We start from the raw sequence: 18,358 nt of genomic DNA, 5'->3' as shown, positions 1-18,358 counted from the left end.
TGGCAAAAAATTACAAAACTAACAAAAATTACAAACCGACCAAAATGTTACACAAATGACAAAACGACAAAAACTGACAAAAATCACGAAAATGTCAGAAAAAATCGAAATTATTAAAATGACAAAAATAAAAAAAATGACAAAAATACCAAAAATGACATAAAACATAAACATGACCAAAATAAAAAAAAAAGTGATAGAAATGACAAAAAACAACTAAAACGACAAATATGACAACAATCCATTTCATCAATTTCGTCAATTTTGTTAATTTTGTTGGTCTTTTCATTTTAGTCAGTGCTCAATTTTGCCAGTTTGTCTCTTTTGTTAATTTTTTAAAATTTTATCAACTTTGTAGCTTTAAACAATTTTTTGCATTTTGTAATATTTTTTCTTAAAATTAAAAAAAATTGACAAAACTTACAAAAACGGCATACATGACAAATCGACAAAAATGTCAATAGTGACAAAACGAAAAAAAAGACCAAAAAGACAAAACGATAAAAATGACAAAAGTGGCAACAAAAACGACAAAAATGACAAATATGACAAAAATAAGTCTTATAGAGTTTGTCAATTTATTTAGTGGTCAATTTTGCCAGTTTTTTTTTTCATTTTTGTGTTGTGTTGTTTGGTAATTTTAAACAATTATTTACTTTTTGTAAATTTTTTTCCTAAAAAAGGACAAAACTTACACAATTGACAAAAACGGTAAAAATGACAAAACTAACAAAAATGAAAAATCGACAAAAATTTCAAAAATCACAAAAATTTGAAAAATCACAAAAATATCAAAAATTACCGAAATTACCAAAATAAAAAAAACAACAAAAATGATAAAAATGACAAAAATGGCAACAATGACAAAAACTAACTAAAACAACAAATATGACAACAATCCGTTTTATCAATTTTGTTCATTTTAGAAATTTTGTTAGTTTGTTCAATTTAGTCAGTTCTCAGTTTCGCCAGTTTTGTCATTTTTGTCAATTTTTCTAAATTTTATCAACTTGGTAACTTTAAACAATTTTTTGCATTTTGTCATTTTTTTCTTAAAAGTAAAAAAAAATGACAAAAATTACAAATCGACAAAAATGACAAAACGTCAAATATGACAAATATGAGAAAATTCAGTTTCATGAATTTTGTCAAATTTGTTAATTTTTTTCATTGTGGTCAATTTTATGAGTGTTGTCATTTCTGTAATTTTTTTTTGTTTCAATTTTGAAAATATGGAAATTTTAAACAATTTTATGTATTTTGTTATTTTTTTTCTTTTTTTTCATTTTCATTAACAGACAGTATAAAAGGCAACAACCCACTGTCAAGCGTATTAAATCGGGTTTTAACACGATTTTCGTTATCAACACAATATCTGAGAGAAAATAATATTCTAATGGAAGCCAATTACAAATTTCTGAAAGTGGAAGAATTTAAGCTCTGAGGTATAAGGGGTGAGATCTGAGACATGAGACGAAAAAGGGCTTTAGACCTGGAATATGAGATATAAGACGTAATACATAAGACGTGAGACATGATACATGATACATGATACATGATACATTAAACATGAAACACGAGAAATCAGACATGAGACATGAGAAATGAGACGTCTCACTTCTCCCGTCATCTTACGCGGCACGCCTCATTTTTTACTTCTCACGCCTTACGTCGTATTCTTCACTTCTCTCAGTCTGACTACTCATTTCTCTGGTCTGACATCTCACGTCTCACGTATCATATGTTACGTATCATGTATCCAATCATAAGTCCTATGTCTTATGTCTTAGGTCTCATGTCTCATGCCCCAGCTACAAATTTCAGATCTCTGGTTTCAGGTCTTCGGTCTCAGGTTTCAGATTACAGATTTAAGGTTTCAGGTCTCAAGTGTGGGGTCTAAGGTGTCTCAGCTAAGATGGCTCAGCTTTTATGCCTCAAGTCTCAGGTCTCATGGCTCAACTCTCAGGTTACATGCCTCATGTCTGAAGTTGTTAAGTTTTTTTCACACGTTTTTTTTAACACGGAACGTAAATCTGTATAAAAAAACCTTGGTGAACCCATACCTTTTTTGTGGGGTTTTGGGACCTCATTACGATTCACACCGGGTGAGTCTTTTTTATTTTTATATGAGCAGCTGATTAGGTAGAGTAAAAGGAATTTTATGCATTTATGTAATGAAAATTTAGAGTATTCCAACCTACACTGTTGTTGTAGATTGGAATACAGGTCAGCGTTCGTCATTCGAGATATAAACACCGAAGGAATTCAAAGCATGCGAGCATGGCATTTACCTATTCAATAATACCCAATGGTAACAGTGTTTCATAACAAAAGCCATCATACAATAATTTATCCCCGCATATGATGATCACAATTTGTAACGGTATCGACATCATGTAACACACCAATTTGACACTTTTATTCTCTAATAAAAGAACCCGCATCGCGACGCATAGGCTTCAGTCTACCCAAAAAGTTCAGCGGCTGCAGAAGATCCGAAATGTCACAGTTGCTTGCACTAGCGCTTTCACTAGCGGTGCTCAGCGATATCTCGGCAACAATCATCAACGATAACATCGATAATAATGACAGTGCCCAGAACGATTGTCACAGGTATGTTGTTCTAACTTCAAATTAGTTGTTAATCGTGTCGAAACCCCCCTTAATCAGCTACTTATTAAGATGAAATCAAGTAACAAGCTGTCATTTTTTTTCATTGCAGCGGTAAACTGTACAGCATTGCGCAACGATCCGCAGCACAGAACGCGTACTTAAAACGGTTATGGAAAGAGGACTCGAGCTTGGATTTTTGGCGTTTTTCGAAATCATGGGATCAGGATGTCGAAGTTTTGGTTCCCAATGAGGTGGACACCGAATTCGGGTTAGGCCTGAGGGCACACGGCATCGAATACAGAAGTAAAAATGTTAGTTCCTGTGAACGATTGGAACAAATCGATCGAGCGATCAACAACCCGTTGGACGTTACCAGTAAGTTTTTGAATGTTGACGAGATTAATGGATTTATCGATTCAATCGCCCGAAAGTATCCAAAGTTGGTTGAGCTCTCTACAGTAGGGAGATCTTTCGATAACAGATCGCTGAGAACGGTTACGATCAGAAACGGAGAAAAACCGTCCAAAGAGGCTATCCTTATAGATGCAGGGATGCACGCTAGAGAATGGATAGCTCCAGCAACAGCTTTATACTCCATAAAACGGTTGGTAGAAAATCCAGATCTACTGCTGAATTTTACATGGATTTTCGTGCCACTGGCAAATCCGGACGGTTACCAACACTCGCTCAAGTGGAACCGATTTTGGCGTAAGACTCGTCGACGGGGATTTATATGTTTCGGAACTGATCCCAACAGAAATTTTGGCTTCCACTGGGGAGAGTCAGGTTCTTCAATCAACGAGTGCAGCTTCACCTACCAAGGACCCAAGCCGTTTTCCGATTCGGAAACACAAGTCATCCGGGATCTGATGCATTCCAGAAACCATTCGATCAAATTTTACCTTTCCCTCCATTCCTATGGAAGGATGCTGCTCTATCCGTGGGGCTACAACCGGGATCTTCACAAAAATTGGAAACAACTTGACGCTGTGGCACGGGCCGGTTATCAAGCCATGACCAAAGCATACAACGTGCAGTATCGAGTCGGCGGATCTGGCAAGATCCTGTACAAGGCAGCCGGATCCAGTGATGATTACGCAATCGGCATGGCTAATATTCCGATTTCGATGACCATGGAGCTGCCACCTTCGAGCGGGGGATTCCATCCGCCACAAGCGAAAATTGAATCGTACGTAAAGGAAGGTTTTACCGGGATACACGCCATGGCAGTCAAAGTGAGGGAATTGAAGCTGCCCGGGAAGTGAGTCGCCAGGAAAGTGATAATAAATTTAAAGAATTCATGTTTATTTTCATTAAAAATTACTATTGTAAAATAAGAATTATTTTTACTGTTGTATCACTTATTCATGTTTAACACAGTTAATGAATTCGAAATATAAGTCATCGAACATACAAAATAATTCATTTTTATCAGAGAGTTACATATTCAAAAAATTAAAGTTAGACCAAAAAGAATGCTTGGCAAGAAATTTAAACTTTATTTTCCGAAAAGATATTTATGGAGATTACAGTTAAACATAAAACTTCAAATGTACTTTCCATATTTTTGAATACCGTTTGAAAAATATAAAAATATGATTTTTTTCCAAGTAGAAGATTCGTTATATCATGAGCGTTTCGTATCGATTATATATTTTAAATTTTGTGTCTTTCTGTAGCTTTTTGTGTCTAGATTGTGTCAATTTTGTCATTTTTGTGACATTTTTTCAGGTATTTTTATTTATGATATTTTTGTATGAATTTAATGCAATACTTTGTGAAACTCTATTGTCTTTCTGTCAACTTTGTTTCATAAAGAAACGTTCTCGTGTCATTTTTATGTGTTGTGAGTAATTTTGCGATATTTTGTATCAATTTTGTATCATATTCTATGCTTTTTTGTATATTTCTTGTCATTTTTGTGTCACATTTTTGTCCTTTTTGTTGGTTATTTTAAATTTTCATTTTTTTTGTGATTGACAAAAATGACAGATATGATAAAAATGACAAAAGTGAAAAAAATGACAAAAATGACTAAAATGACAAAATAACGAAAATGAAAAAATGACAAAAATCAAATATGTGACAAAAAACAACATTGACAAAATTGAAAAAAAAACGACAAAAAAGACAAAAATAACGAAATGGTTTGTCATTTTTGTCAAATGACAAAAATGACGATAGTGACAAAATGACAAAAATAAAAAAAGTGACAAAACTGACAAAACGACAAAAATGACAAAAATGGCAAAAAATACAAAAATTACAAATTTGTCAAAAATGAATAAAAATTACAAAAATGAATAAAAATGACAAAAATGACAAAAATATTATTTTTGAAAAATTGACATTTCTGTCATTGTTTTCATTTTTCCATTTATATAATTTTCATTCTTTTTTATTCTTTTTATCATTTTCATCATTTTCATCACTTTAATCTTTTTATTATTTTTATCAATATCACACATAACTTTGATCATATTCATCATTTCCATCATTTTCATTATTTTCATGGTTTTCATCTATTTTGTCATTTTTGTCATTTTTTTCATTTTGTCATTCTGTTCTTTTAGTCATTTTGTTCTTTTAGTCATTTTGTTCTTTTTGTCATTTTTGTTATTTTTGTCATTTTTTTTTTTTTGTAATAAATGCCATGAATGATAATAATGCCAAAAAGTCAAAAATGGCATAAATGACAAAAATCTCAAGACGGCAAAATAACAAAAAAAAAAACAAACTGCCAAGAAAGACAAAATTGCCAAAAATACCATAAATGACAAAAATGACAAAAATGAAAAATGACAAATATGATAAAAATGACAAAACTGAAAAATGACAAAAATTACTGACAAAAATGATAAAAAAGAAAACAATGAAAAAAAATTGCAAAAATAACAGAGAAGAAAAACAAAAATAATAAAAATGACAAATAAAACAAAAATAACGAAAATGAGCAGAAAAAACAAAAATGGAAAAATTGACAAAAAAAGAAAAATGACAAAAATTAAAAAAGAGGCCAAAAGGCCAAAAATGACAAAAATAGCCAAAATCGAAAAAATGACAAACATTTTTGTTTTGTCATTTTATCATTTTTTTTCCATTTTTGTCATTTTTAAAATTTATATATTTTTTCACTTTTCTGTGTTTTTTGTAATATTCTCTCATTTTTGTTATTTTTGTCATTTTTGTCATTTTTGTCAGTTTTTTTCATTTTTGTCATTTTCGTCACTGTTTGTCAATTTTGTCATTTTTTGTCAGTTATTAATGACCAAAATTACAAAAATGACATAAGAGGCAAAAATTACAAAAACAACAAAATTACAAACATTATAAAATCGACCAAAAGGACGAAAATGTTCGAAAATGACAAAAATGAAGAAATTGAGGAAAATAAAAAAAAATCAATTATTAAAGTACGTTTATTTGAGGAGGTGCAGTGCCCTTGGTGAAAAAAATGACAGAAATTAAAAAAAGACAAAAATACCAAAACTGCCAAGAATGACAAATATGCCATAAATGAAAAAAATGCCTTAAACTACAAAAATGTCAAAAATGCCATAAATGACAAACATGACAAACAAAAACAAAATTTATCAAAATGATAAAAATGCCAAAAATGCCATAAATGACAAAAATCACAAAACAGCAAAATGATAAAAAAAATTACAAAAAAATAAAACTGCCAAAAAAGACAAAAATGCCAGAAATACCATTAATGACAAAAATGACAAAAATGACAAAAATAAAAAATGACAAACCTGATCAAAACGATAAAAATGACAAAAATAATGAAAATAACTAAAATTAGAAAAATGACAAAACTGAAAAATAACAAAAATTACTGACAAGAATGACAAAAATTTAAAACCATGATAAAAAAAAATCACAAAATGAACAGCAAAAAAAAACAAAAATAATAAAAATGACAAAAATAACGAAAATGTGCAAAAATATCGAAAATGGCAAAAATAACGAAAATGACATAAAAGAAAAAAATGAAAAAGATAAAAAAAAACCACAAAAAAAACGACAAAATGACAAAACTTTAAAAAAAGGCAATATGGCAAAAATGACAAAAATGATAAAAAAAACTAATGCGAAAAAATAACAAAAAATTACAAAAATAATGAAATTGAAAAAATGACAAAAATTACAAAATGATTAAAATGACAAATATTACAAAAATGACAAATACATATTAAAAAAATGACAAAAATGACAAAAATGACAGAAATGATCAAAATGACAAATTATCATTTTTGTCTTTTTTGTTGTTTTTGTCATTTCTGTCATTCTTTTGTTTTTGTCATTTGGATATTTTTGTCATTTTTGCCATATTTTTATATTGTCATTTTTGGCACTTTAGTCGTTTTTTTCCGTTTAAGTCATTTCAGTCATTTTAGTCATTTTAAACATTTTAGTCATTTTAGTCATTTTACTCATTTTAGTCATTCTTATTATTTTTGTTACTTTTATCATGTCAAAAATGACAATAATGACAAGAATGACCGAAATTTACAAAAATTACAAAAATGACAAAAAAGACAAAAAATGACAAAAATGACAAAAATGACAAAATTGACAAAAATGACAAAAATGACAAAAATGACAAAAATGACAAGAATGAAAAAAATGACAAAAATGACAAAAATGACAAAAATGACAAAAATGACAAAAATGACAAAAATGACAAAAATGACAAAAATGACAAAAATGTCAAAAATGACCAAAATGACAAAAATGACAAAAATGACAAAAATAACAAAAATAACAAAAATGACTAAAATGACTAAAATCACAAAAACGACAAAAATTAAAAAGATATCATTTTTTTCACTTTTGTCATATTTGTCATTTTTGTTATTTTTGTCATTTTTGTCTTTTTTGTCATTTTTGTCATTTTTGCCGTTTTTGTCATTTTTGTCATTTGTCATTTTTGTCATTTGTCATTTTTGTCACTTTTGTCATTTTGGTCATTTTGGTCATTTTTTATTCATTTTTAACACTTTTGTCAATTTTGACACTTTTGTCATTTTTGTAATTGTTGTCATTTTTGTAATTTTTTTCATTTTTAACATTATTGTCATTTTTGTCATTTTTGTCATTTTTGTCAATTTTGACACTTTTGTCATTTTTGTCATTTTTGTCATTTTCTTCATTTTTGACTTTTTTGTCATTTTTGTCTTTTTTGACACTTTTGTCATTTTTGTCATTTTGGTCATTTTTGTCAGTATTGTCATTTTGGTCATTTTTGACACTTTTGTCATTTTTGTTATTTTTTGTCATTGTTGTCATTTTTGTCATTTTTTCAATTTTGGTTATTTTTGTCATTTTTGGCAATTTTTTTATTTTGCCATTTTTGTCATTTTAGTCGTTTAAGTCATTTTGTCATTGTAAGCATTTTAGGCATTTTAGTCATTTTTATCATTTTAGTCATTTTAAACATTTTACTCATTTTAACCATTCTAATTATTTTTGTTATTTTTGTTAGTTTTGTCATGTCAAAAATGACAAAAATGAAAAAAGGCAAAAACGACATAAATGACAAAAATGAAAAAAAAATGACAAGAATGACAAAAATGACAAAAATAACAAAAATGAAAAAAATGACGATAATGACAAAAATGACGAAAATGACAAAAATGACAAAAATGACAAAAATGACAAAAATGACAAAAATGACAAAAATGACAAAAATGACAAAAATGACAAAAATGACAAAAATGACAAAAATGACAAAAAGACAAAAATGACAAAAATGACAAAAATGACAAAAATGACAAAAATGACAAAAATGACTAAAGTGACTAAAATCACAAAAACGACAAAAATTAAAAAAATGTCATTTTTTTCACTTTTGTCATTTTTGTTATTTTTGTCATTTTTGTCATTTTTGTCATTTTTGTCATTTTTGTAATTTTTGTCATTTTTGTCATTTTTGTCATTTTTGTCATTTTTTTCATTTTTTGTCTTTTTTTGTCAGATTGACGAAAATGACAAAAATCAGTGATTGAAGTACGTTTATTTGGGAGAGTACCGTGCGCCAAGGGAAGCACCCTTGGGGACAAATTTATCAAAAATGCCAAAAATGCCATAAATGACAAAAAATGCCATAAATAACAAAAATGTCAAAAATTTCAAGAATGCCATAAATGATAAAAATGACAAACAAAAACAAAATTAACCAAAATGACAAAATGCCATTAATGACAAAAATCACAAGACAGCAAAATGAAAAAAAAAATAATAACAATGCCAAAAAAGACAAAAATGCCATAACAGACAAAAATGACAAATATGACAAACATGTTAAGAATGATAAAAATGACAAAAAATTATGAAAATTACAAAAATTAGAAAAATGACAAAACTGAAAAAAAAAGACAAAAATGACAAAAAAAAAGCGAAAATGACAAATATGGCAAAAATAACGTAAAAAATGAAAAAAAAAATGACAGAAAAATAATCAAAATCACAAAATTGCAAAAAAAAATATAAAGAAAACAAAAATGACAAATATGACAAAAATAACAGAAATGTGCAAAAATAACAAAAATGGCACAAATGACAAAACAAACGAAAATGACAAAAAAGGAAAAAATGACAAAAAAGACAAAAATAAACTAAAATGACAAATGACAAAAATTTAAAAAAAAAATGCAAAAATGACAAAATTGAGAAAAAGGCAAAAATGCCAAAAATAACAAAAAATGACAAACATGACAAAAATAACGAACATGTGCAAAAATAACTAATGACAAAATTGACAAAAATGACGAAAATGACAAAAAGAAAAAAACGACAAAAAAGACAAAAAAAAAACTAAACGACAAAATGACAAATGACAAAAATTCAAAAAAAGGCAAAAATGATAATAAAAACCTAAGACGACCAAATGACAAAAAAAGACTTAAAATGGCAAAAATGACAAAATTGAAAAAAGGCAAAAATGACAATAATAACAAAAATTACAAGAATGACAGAAATGACAATTATGACCAAACTGACAAAAATGACAATGACAAAAATGACAATGACGAAAACGATAAAAATTACAAATTTGGCAAAAATGATAAAATTGATAAAAATGACAAAAACGACAAAAATGACAAATATGACAAAAACGACAAAAGTGAAAAAATGACAAAAATAATAAAAATGACAAAACTGAGAAAAATGACAAAAATGACAAAAATGACAAAATTACAAAAATCACTAAAATCACAAAAACGACAAAAACAACAGAAATTACAAAAATGTAATTTTTTTCACTTTTGTCATTTTTTTTATTTTTGTCATTTTTTTCTTTTTTGTCATTTTTGTCATTTTTGTCATTTTTGTCATTTTTGTCATTAAAAAAAAATAAAAAAAAAGTGACAAAAAAAAAAGAAAATGAAAAAAACTACAAAAATGACAAAAATGACAAAATTAACAAAAAATTACAAAATTGACAAAAATGACAAAAATGACAAAAATGACAAAACTGATAAAAATGACAAAAATGACAAAAATGACAAAAATGACAAAAATGACAAAAATGACAAAAATGACAAAAATGACAAAAATGACAAAAATGACAAAAATGACAAAAATGACAAAAATGACAAAAATGACAAAAATGACAAAAATGACAAAAATGACAAAAATGACAAAAATGACAAAAATGACAAAAATGACAAAAATGACAAAAATGACAAAAATGACAAAAATGACAAAAATGACAAAAATGACAAAAATGACAAAAATGACAAAAATGACAAAAATGACAAAAATGACAAAAATGACAAAAATGACAAAAATGACAAAAATGACAAAAATGACAAAAATGACAAAAATGACAAAAATGACAAAAATGACAAAAATGACAAAAATGACAAAAATGACAAAAATGACAAAAATGAAAAAAATGACAAATAAGACAGAATTGTCAAAAACGACAAAAATAACCATGTTTTTAATTTATTTTTTGTCATTTTTGTGATTTTGGTCATTTTAATCATATTTGCCATTTTTGTCATTTTTGTCATAAGTATCAAATTTGTCTTTTTTGTCAGTTTTGCCATATTTCTCGTTTTTGCCATACTTGTCATTATTATCAGGTTTTGTCATCCTTTGTCATTTTAGTCAATTTTATTAATTTTTGGAGTTTCGTCATTTTTGTCTTTTATGTAATTTTTGACATATTTGTCAAATTTGTCAATTTTGTCATTTTTGTCAACATTGTATTTTTTGTTATTTTTGTCAGTTTGGCCATTTTCCTCATTTTTGTCATTATTGTCATTTTCGTCATTTTTGTCAATATTGTAATTTTTGTCATTTCTATCGTTTTAATCATTTTGTAATTTTGGTCATGGCAATAATGTCATATTTGTCATGACCAAAATTGTCATATTTGTCATTTTTTTCATTTTTGCCATTTTTGTCAATTTTGTTAATGTTTGGAGTTTCGTCATTTTTGTCTTTTATGTAATTTTTGACATTTTTGTCGTTTTATGTCATTTTTTTTGTCATTTTCGTCATTTTTGTCGTTTTTTGTCATTTTTGATAATTTTGACAATTTTTTTTCACAATTTCAATATTGTCAATTATGACAATTCAGAAAATTTTGACATATTTTCAGCAATGGATACTGTATGTCTCAATCTTGTGTAAGCCGAAAAAGATTTTTCTGAGTACATCAATTTTTTGGTAGATCTTCAAAAAAGAAACTGTTGTAAAATATCTTAAGTTTACATATTCTGATGTACTAAAATAGTTTTAGTAAATCTTTACTTCAGTTTTAAAACAAGAATAAATTCAACCGAAAATCTTTGAACTACCTCACTGGAAAAGCGTCAAAAATATAATTCCTTGTAGCGGTTGGAGATGTTGAACAGCACAGAATATTTACCTGAAAATAGAAAAAAAAAATTGACAAATTAATATGACTGTCTACGGAACTGATAAAGAAAACATTAAAAATAAATGTAGGAAAATATATATATTTTTTGAGTTTCTTCTGAATGCAATGCTCAACAGAGCTAAATCGAAGTTCACCTCTCCATTTTCCCAAATTCATTGCGAGCATTTTAGCATATAAGAGAATTGGATAGCAATGCTGATAAAAAAAACCTTTTTTCAGCAATAAGCAAGCATGTAAGTTTGATTGTATAGTCCTAATATTGGTTCTAGTTTAAGTCTACACCCACAGTTCAGACTCTACTCCAATAATGAACTTCCTTGGAAGTGGAATTATTCGTATAAGATTCTATGCCGGACCGGCATTCACAAACTTTCTAATAACTGGCATAACTGGCCCCCTCCCATTCTCATCTCTCAAAGGAGGATGAAAAAAGCAGTTAACGCGAAGCGGAGCGCGTGTGAGGCGAAAGTTTAAACATGTGTCGTGAGAAGTAAATCGGGAGTGGTGATAATTGAGTAGTGAAATGTGAGATGAATGAGATGTGAGATTTTTTCTTAGCTACCGTGTTAATTGAGACAAACCGTTATGAAAAAGTCGTCAAAAAATCAGAGGAACAATTTCCTAAATGCCTTCCTGTCAATACTTGAGGTCAACAAAAAGAAAGGTTGCACAAAGCTCAATCTTCACCGAAAATGTCCTTAAACACTTCAGTCTAACGCTAGTACTTTAAACTCTGTCTTTTTCGGTTTTTGATTTATGAATGCTTTATTAAGTGTTAATCTTATTTCTAATAGATTTTTAAAGATCTATGATCTATGATCAGTTCGACAAACATCTTTGTAAGACGAAATGTTCGAATGTGTATTCTTCAATCCCTGAGATATCACGTTTGTCTTTTGAGACTTCCGTTATGAAATTTAATTTCCAACAATATAAGATTTCTAATTTGTCGGAGACAACTTCAATAAATCTCTCTCAGATAAAAATGTACATTTTCTCCACTGGAAATATCCTGTCTCTTTTTAAACGTTAACAACTTTTCGCCTTGTTCCAGACTGCAAAAAATCTGCTCAAATCCTACAGCATAAATTTCGGAACCAACTCACGGGTTTTTTTCTCCATACCGATGAAAAGTACAAGTGCAAGTGCAATTTGCATTTTCCTTCTAGCAGCAGCCATCAACAACCTCCCTTCATATCATATTGGTGGTCGGTCACGCTGTCCAAACTCTTGATTGAATATTCATCAGTTGTAATTTGCGTGAGCCTGCCTAGCCGTTCGTCGTCGAAAATACATCATCGATTATATGTAGCGTCTTCCTCAACCTCTCTCCCCAGTTTCTACTTATGCTGATGAGTAGGTTGGAACGTACGGACGTAAAGATTCATTGATCGGGCGATCGGAAAATTGCTACCCATCTTTTTACGCCTTCAACTGTAGTAACACGCATGCAATTTTTTTTTCGCTCAATGAAGCCTTCGACCTCGTAATGGAAATTTGGCATTTCCGTTTGGAAATGTTGTGCGCTGTGGCGCGCGCGACTGGGGATTATTATTTTCTTTTTTAATAATGGATCGCGTCTCGATTGCCCACAGCACAAATGCGGTAGACGTTTTGGACGACTGACTTCGAAACTCCAAGCTGCTGCTTATGCACTTTTACGCGATTTGCATATACCGGTACTGTTGTTGTTTTTTTTTTTTGCTTCTTGGAGTTTCTTTCTTTTTCGCTCAAGATCGTGACGTAAGCCTGGCTATCGAAAGGTATTTCCTTCTACGATCTAGGTCTCTCTGTAAACAAAAGATACAGCCTTTACAAATTCGGTCAGAATAAGCTTAAAATGAGTCCGACGCGACAGCGCCACGGGTTACATAATTTTTGGCGTTTGAAAATTTAAACAAAATCGCTCATTGTGGAGACCGGCTTCGGGTAAAGTGTCGACTAATGGCGCACGACTGAATTGGCAGAATGTGCAGATTTCCCACACCAGCTCCGAATTAGGCGCCTGGTGAACCATTTGCGCGATGACTCCAAAATCTCACAATCGCTCCAGTAGATCACGTGGAAGCCGCGGTCGTGGAAAATAGCTGCAGTCGATTGCATAGCGGATAATGAAGTGATTAGAGAGAGACCTGCGACTTGAGAAGCGCTTCTTCAAGCGACCCCAGTCATCATCATCTTGGACCTCGGACTTGGACCAACCAACGGATGCCTATCGACGGAGTCTCTACATGGATGGTGTAACAGTATAAAAAACAATGATTATTATCATAATGCTTATCGTCGTGGATTAGCGGGCACACCGTTATTAAATTTATACCACCCTTGTTTGCTTCCCCTCCATTACCGTTAAATATTGCATTGGACTCACGAAAAAAAAGCCTAGGAAGAAGATGCTGGTGGTTCATCTCTCTTCAGGGCCTCCACTCTATGACAAACTACAACAATCGGGTGAAGGTGTTTGGATAGCAGTTTTGCGAAATGAGATGCGAGGTGCGATCGCAATGACTAAAACGGCGCGATAACTATCATCATCTGACGGTGCCAGCCATTTGAAACTGGGTTAGATCTATTTGGTTTTTTTTTCGTTTTCTGCAATTTTGGTTTTCAATACGTCAACTTGAATGGTGGGTGTGTATTTATTTTAAAAATAATTTGAAAAAAACCATTATTTAAAAAACACTTATTCTTGAAAGTATTCAAATTGCAATATTTCAAGGTTTTTTCACAATAAGCACAGGTTTTAAACGGTCAAACATTTCTGGTTGACCTCTCACATTCAACTATGAATATGATAGATTCAATTGTGATGGTATAGTTCATTCAACTGTAAATATGATAGATTCAACAACAATTGTATGATTGATTTTAGGCATCTAACTGCAAAAATAATAGATTCAACTATAAATTTCTGGTTGACCTCTCGCATGCAAGTATAAATATGATAGATTCAATTGTAATGGTATCGTCGATTCAACTGTAAATATCATAGATTCAACTATGAATATGATAGATTCAATTGTGATGGTATAATTCATTCAACTGAAAATATGATAGATTCAACTACAATTGTAAGATTGATTTTATGCATTCAACTATAAATATAATAAACTCAACTATACATTCCTGGTTGACCTCTCATATTGAACTATTAATATGGAGGATTTAACTGTAATGGTATAATTCATTCAACTGTAAATATGATAGATTCATCTACAATTGTATGATTGATTTTGTGCATTCAACTATAAATATAATAGATTCAATTTCTGGTTGACATCTAACATTCAACTATGAATATGATAGATTCAACTGTAATGGTTTAATTGATTTAACTGTTGTTGATACTTACGGTTTCCTTCAGCAGCAGCACAGCGGCACAGCAGCAAACTTCTGCTGCCACGAGCGAAACCAAAACAAACTGTTTTGGTTCCGCATGCTTTGAGTCAATTCGCAATTGAAACAATAGTGGTGATGATTGATGATGACAGCTGATGATGGTAAACACGGTACAAATGTTTACATCATCACACGGTTAAGCGAGACAACACAAATTGGGTTCGTGGTAACTCACCAGTGTTGCCAGATATTCTGAGTGGTTAGCTCAGAATATCACACGAAAATGAGAAAACTAATAAGTGAGGATATCACTTCAGTGAATATTGTAAATAGCTATCGCTTATGTTATAAGTAGTTCTTTAAGGACTTGACGAACAAAATGAATAAAAATTAACTCTATTCCACCACTGAAACCTGCGTTTTCAACAGGTTATGGGCCCAGATACATCTGGATACGGAAATTACGAGTTAGTTCGAGAGGGGTACTCTCATGTATTAAACTTGCGGTTAGCAAGTGGAGCAGCCAGCAGCCAGAGGACCACCAAGAAGAGGGCCACCAGCCAGAAGGACCAGCCTGCGCCGAGACGACCCAGCCCAGAGGGATTAGCCGGAGAACTACCAGGCAGCGAGATGTCCCAGGCCAGCCAGGAGGTGCCGCCAACGGTCGAGCCCGGGATGGTTCGCGGATCGAGAGGGTTACTCTCGATGCCGCCACGAGCCACGCTGCGGTTAGCATGCGTGAGCTCACGTCCGACGGCCGGGAGGAGTCTCTGGATCCGCAACCGGGCAGCGCGAAGGTTCGAAGGTCAACCTGGAGGAACACCCTGGAGGAGTTGGTTGGAGCTGCTAGCCGAGAGGGTTACTCTCGTGCTTTGGCTGTGCGCTGCTGTTAGCATGCTCGAGCACAGCTGGAAGCAATTTCTGGACTCCTGGAGGAGGTGGTTTGGGCTATGGTTAGTTGCCAGCGACTTTAACCACCCCATGCTGCTGAATCTTAAGGTTTCTCGAAATCATCGGGAAACGGCGTTGATGGCCAAAAGAGGTTGTTCTTCAGGGGTTACCAGAAAACAGCCTGCTAGAAGGCCCCACCGCTCGCAAGCTGAGGTTATCAGCCACCAGAATCGACGTAAAGTTCGATTTGTCATCGATTCTGGTGCCACTCAACACATGGTGCGAGATCAGAGCCTGTTGGTTGATGTCAAGACTCTGGAAGAGCCATATGTCATCAACACAGCTAAGACTGGCGAGTGTTTGAGAGCCAAGCGAACTGGAACAATGCATCTGAGCAGTGTAATTGGAAAGTCCATTGTTCCAATTATACTGTACAATGTACTCGTGATTCCAGAACTCGACGAAAACCTACTTTCGGTCAGAAAGTGCACCGAGAACGGGAAGAGGGTCACTTTTCTCGGAAAGCAAGTCCAGTTTGAGTATTCAGGGGAGGTTTTCGCCCAAGGAAAACTCCTGAATGATTTATACTGCTTGGATTTGTTTTGAAGCCCTAAAACCAAGCGGAAAGCCTTGCTTGGAAGTCAGCCAGCAGTCAAACAATGGCATATGCGTCTCGGACATCTTGGCGTTGGAGCGTTGCAGCGAATGGTCCGTGACAATATGGTAGAGGGTATCTGCCATATTCCAGCCAAGGTGGAGAAACAAGCTGTCTGCGAAAGCTGTATGGCAGGTAGACAAGCAGCCAACAGTTTCCACAACGTCGAGTTGCCTAGGTCGGGTAGACCATTAGAGCTTGTGCACTCGGACGTGTGTGGGTATATGGAGGTGCCGACGTTTGACGGATTCCGTTACTTCGTCACGTTCATTGACGACTACACCCACTTCATGACCGTCTATCTGCTCAAGCACAAGAGCGAGGTGTTCGAGCGCTTCAAGCAGTTCGAGGCTATGGCAACTGCACACTTCGGTCAGAAGCTGTGCAAGCTGCGATGCGACAACGGGCGTGAATACGTTAGTAACGAGTTTCAAAGACATTGTTCTGAGAAAGGAGTTCAGATGATATTCACGGTCCCGTATACTCCGCAGCAGAACGGCGTCAGCGAGCGAGCGAATCGTACACTGATGGAAAAGGCCAGAGCGATGATCCATGGTAGCGGATTGTCGAAGACGATGTGGGGCGAAGCTGTTTTGTGCGCTGCGTACCTCACAAACAGATCACCAACAAGAGGTCTTGTGGTCAACAAGACTCCTTTCGAGATGTGGTACGGTCGGAAGCCAAAGCTGAGTAACCTGCGCATTTTCGGTTGTCCAGCGTACGCACAGATTCCCAAAGAAAAGCGGCAGAAGCTTGATCCGAAATCCAAACGTCTGGTATTCGTGGGTTACGCGAATAATGGATATCGGCTTTGGAATGGTTCGAATGAAGCGCCGGGACGATTGGGATTCTTGGAAGGTCGCCATCGACGAGGAGATGACAGCCCTGATGGAGAACAAGACTTGGGAAGCGGTTAGCTTGCCCCCGGGTCATAGGAAACCTATCCTGTCCAAGTGGGTGTTTACCGTGAAGGACGATGGTCGCTACAAGGCTCGATTGGTCGCGAAAGGATGTTCCCAAAGACCAGGATTGGACTACTGGGAAACCTATGCGACGGTAGCCAAGATGGAGAGCGTTCGGACCGTCTTGGCGTTGGCGAATGAATTCGACATGGTCGTTCATCAAATGGACGTCAAAACTGCATTCCTGAATGGAAATTTAGAAGAGGTTATCTTCATGCAGTTGCCAAACGATGACGTCGGTAAATCGAAGGTCGTTCGATTACAGAAAAGCCTGTACGGCTTGAAGCAAGCGGGTCGTGCTTGGAACCAGCGATTCGACGACGAGATAAGAAAGCTTGGTTTCTATCCGTTGAAGAGTGACTGCTGCGTTTACCGATCCTGCAAGCGAGGACTCACCCTCATCCTGTACGTGGATGACATCCTGATTGCCGGAAAAGACGTTTCAGAGGTTATCTGGATCAAGACCGAACTTGGAAGGCTATTCCAGATGAAGGATCTCCTGGAAGTCAAGACTTTCTTGGGGATGACCATCAAGCGAGACTTTCCGAATAGCGTCATCGAGATTTCCCAATCAGGATACGTCGAGAAGGTTCTGCAACGATTCGGTATGGCCGATTGTAAACCCGTAAGCACACCGCTTGACACAAACGTTCGCTGGACGAAGCTGAACGATGGTGAGGTTATCACCGAACAACCGTTCAAAGAATTGATCGGTTGTCTACAATATCTGGCGACATCTTCGAGACCAGATATCTGTGCTGCGGTTAGCGCACTGAGCAAGTACCAGGCCAGCCCGGCGGATAGGCACTGGCAAGGCCTAAAGCGTATTCTGCGATACCTTCGAGGTACGACCGATACGGCGTTGGTATTCCGCAGAAACGCGAAATCGAAACCACTCATCGGATATGCTGATGCAGATTTTGCCAACGACTCCGATGATCGAAGATCTGTATCAGGCTACGCTTACATGATCTTCGGGAATCTAGTTTCGTGGTC

General features: G+C 33.6%; 2 protein-coding genes across 2 annotated transcripts in view; one reads left to right on the top strand and one right to left on the bottom strand.

Annotated features, from left to right (window-relative positions):
• Positions 1-18,358, bottom strand: part of LOC129758251 (uncharacterized) — a 198,521-nt gene that overhangs the window by 79,487 nt on the left and 100,676 nt on the right. The gene's annotated exons all lie outside the window — the stretch shown is intronic.
• Positions 2,477-3,881, top strand: LOC129758252 (carboxypeptidase B-like). Its single transcript, XM_055755722.1, has 2 exons — positions 2,477-2,613; positions 2,723-3,881. Exons 1-2 carry the CDS (start codon positions 2,501-2,503, stop codon positions 3,876-3,878), a joined length of 1,269 nt encoding a protein of 422 aa, XP_055611697.1. The 5' UTR covers positions 2,477-2,500; the 3' UTR covers positions 3,879-3,881.

This window comes from Uranotaenia lowii, chromosome 3 (assembly GCF_029784155.1).
Source record: "Uranotaenia lowii strain MFRU-FL chromosome 3, ASM2978415v1, whole genome shotgun sequence".
NCBI classification, from domain to species: Eukaryota; Metazoa; Arthropoda; class Insecta; order Diptera; family Culicidae; genus Uranotaenia; species Uranotaenia lowii.
Note: the sequence above shows the minus strand (reverse complement) of the source record. Positions and strands in the feature narration are given on the sequence as shown.

Bases quoted from the DNA above. Each gene is read 5' to 3' on its own strand.
- LOC129758252 (XM_055755722.1), top strand. From the start codon at position 2,501: ATGTCACAGTTGCTTGCACTAGCGCTTTCACTAGCGGTGCTCAGCGAT. The intron at 2,614-2,722 runs GTATGTTGTTCT...TTTTCATTGCAG, and splicing joins GCCCAGAACGATTGTCACAG to CGGTAAACTGTACAGCATTG.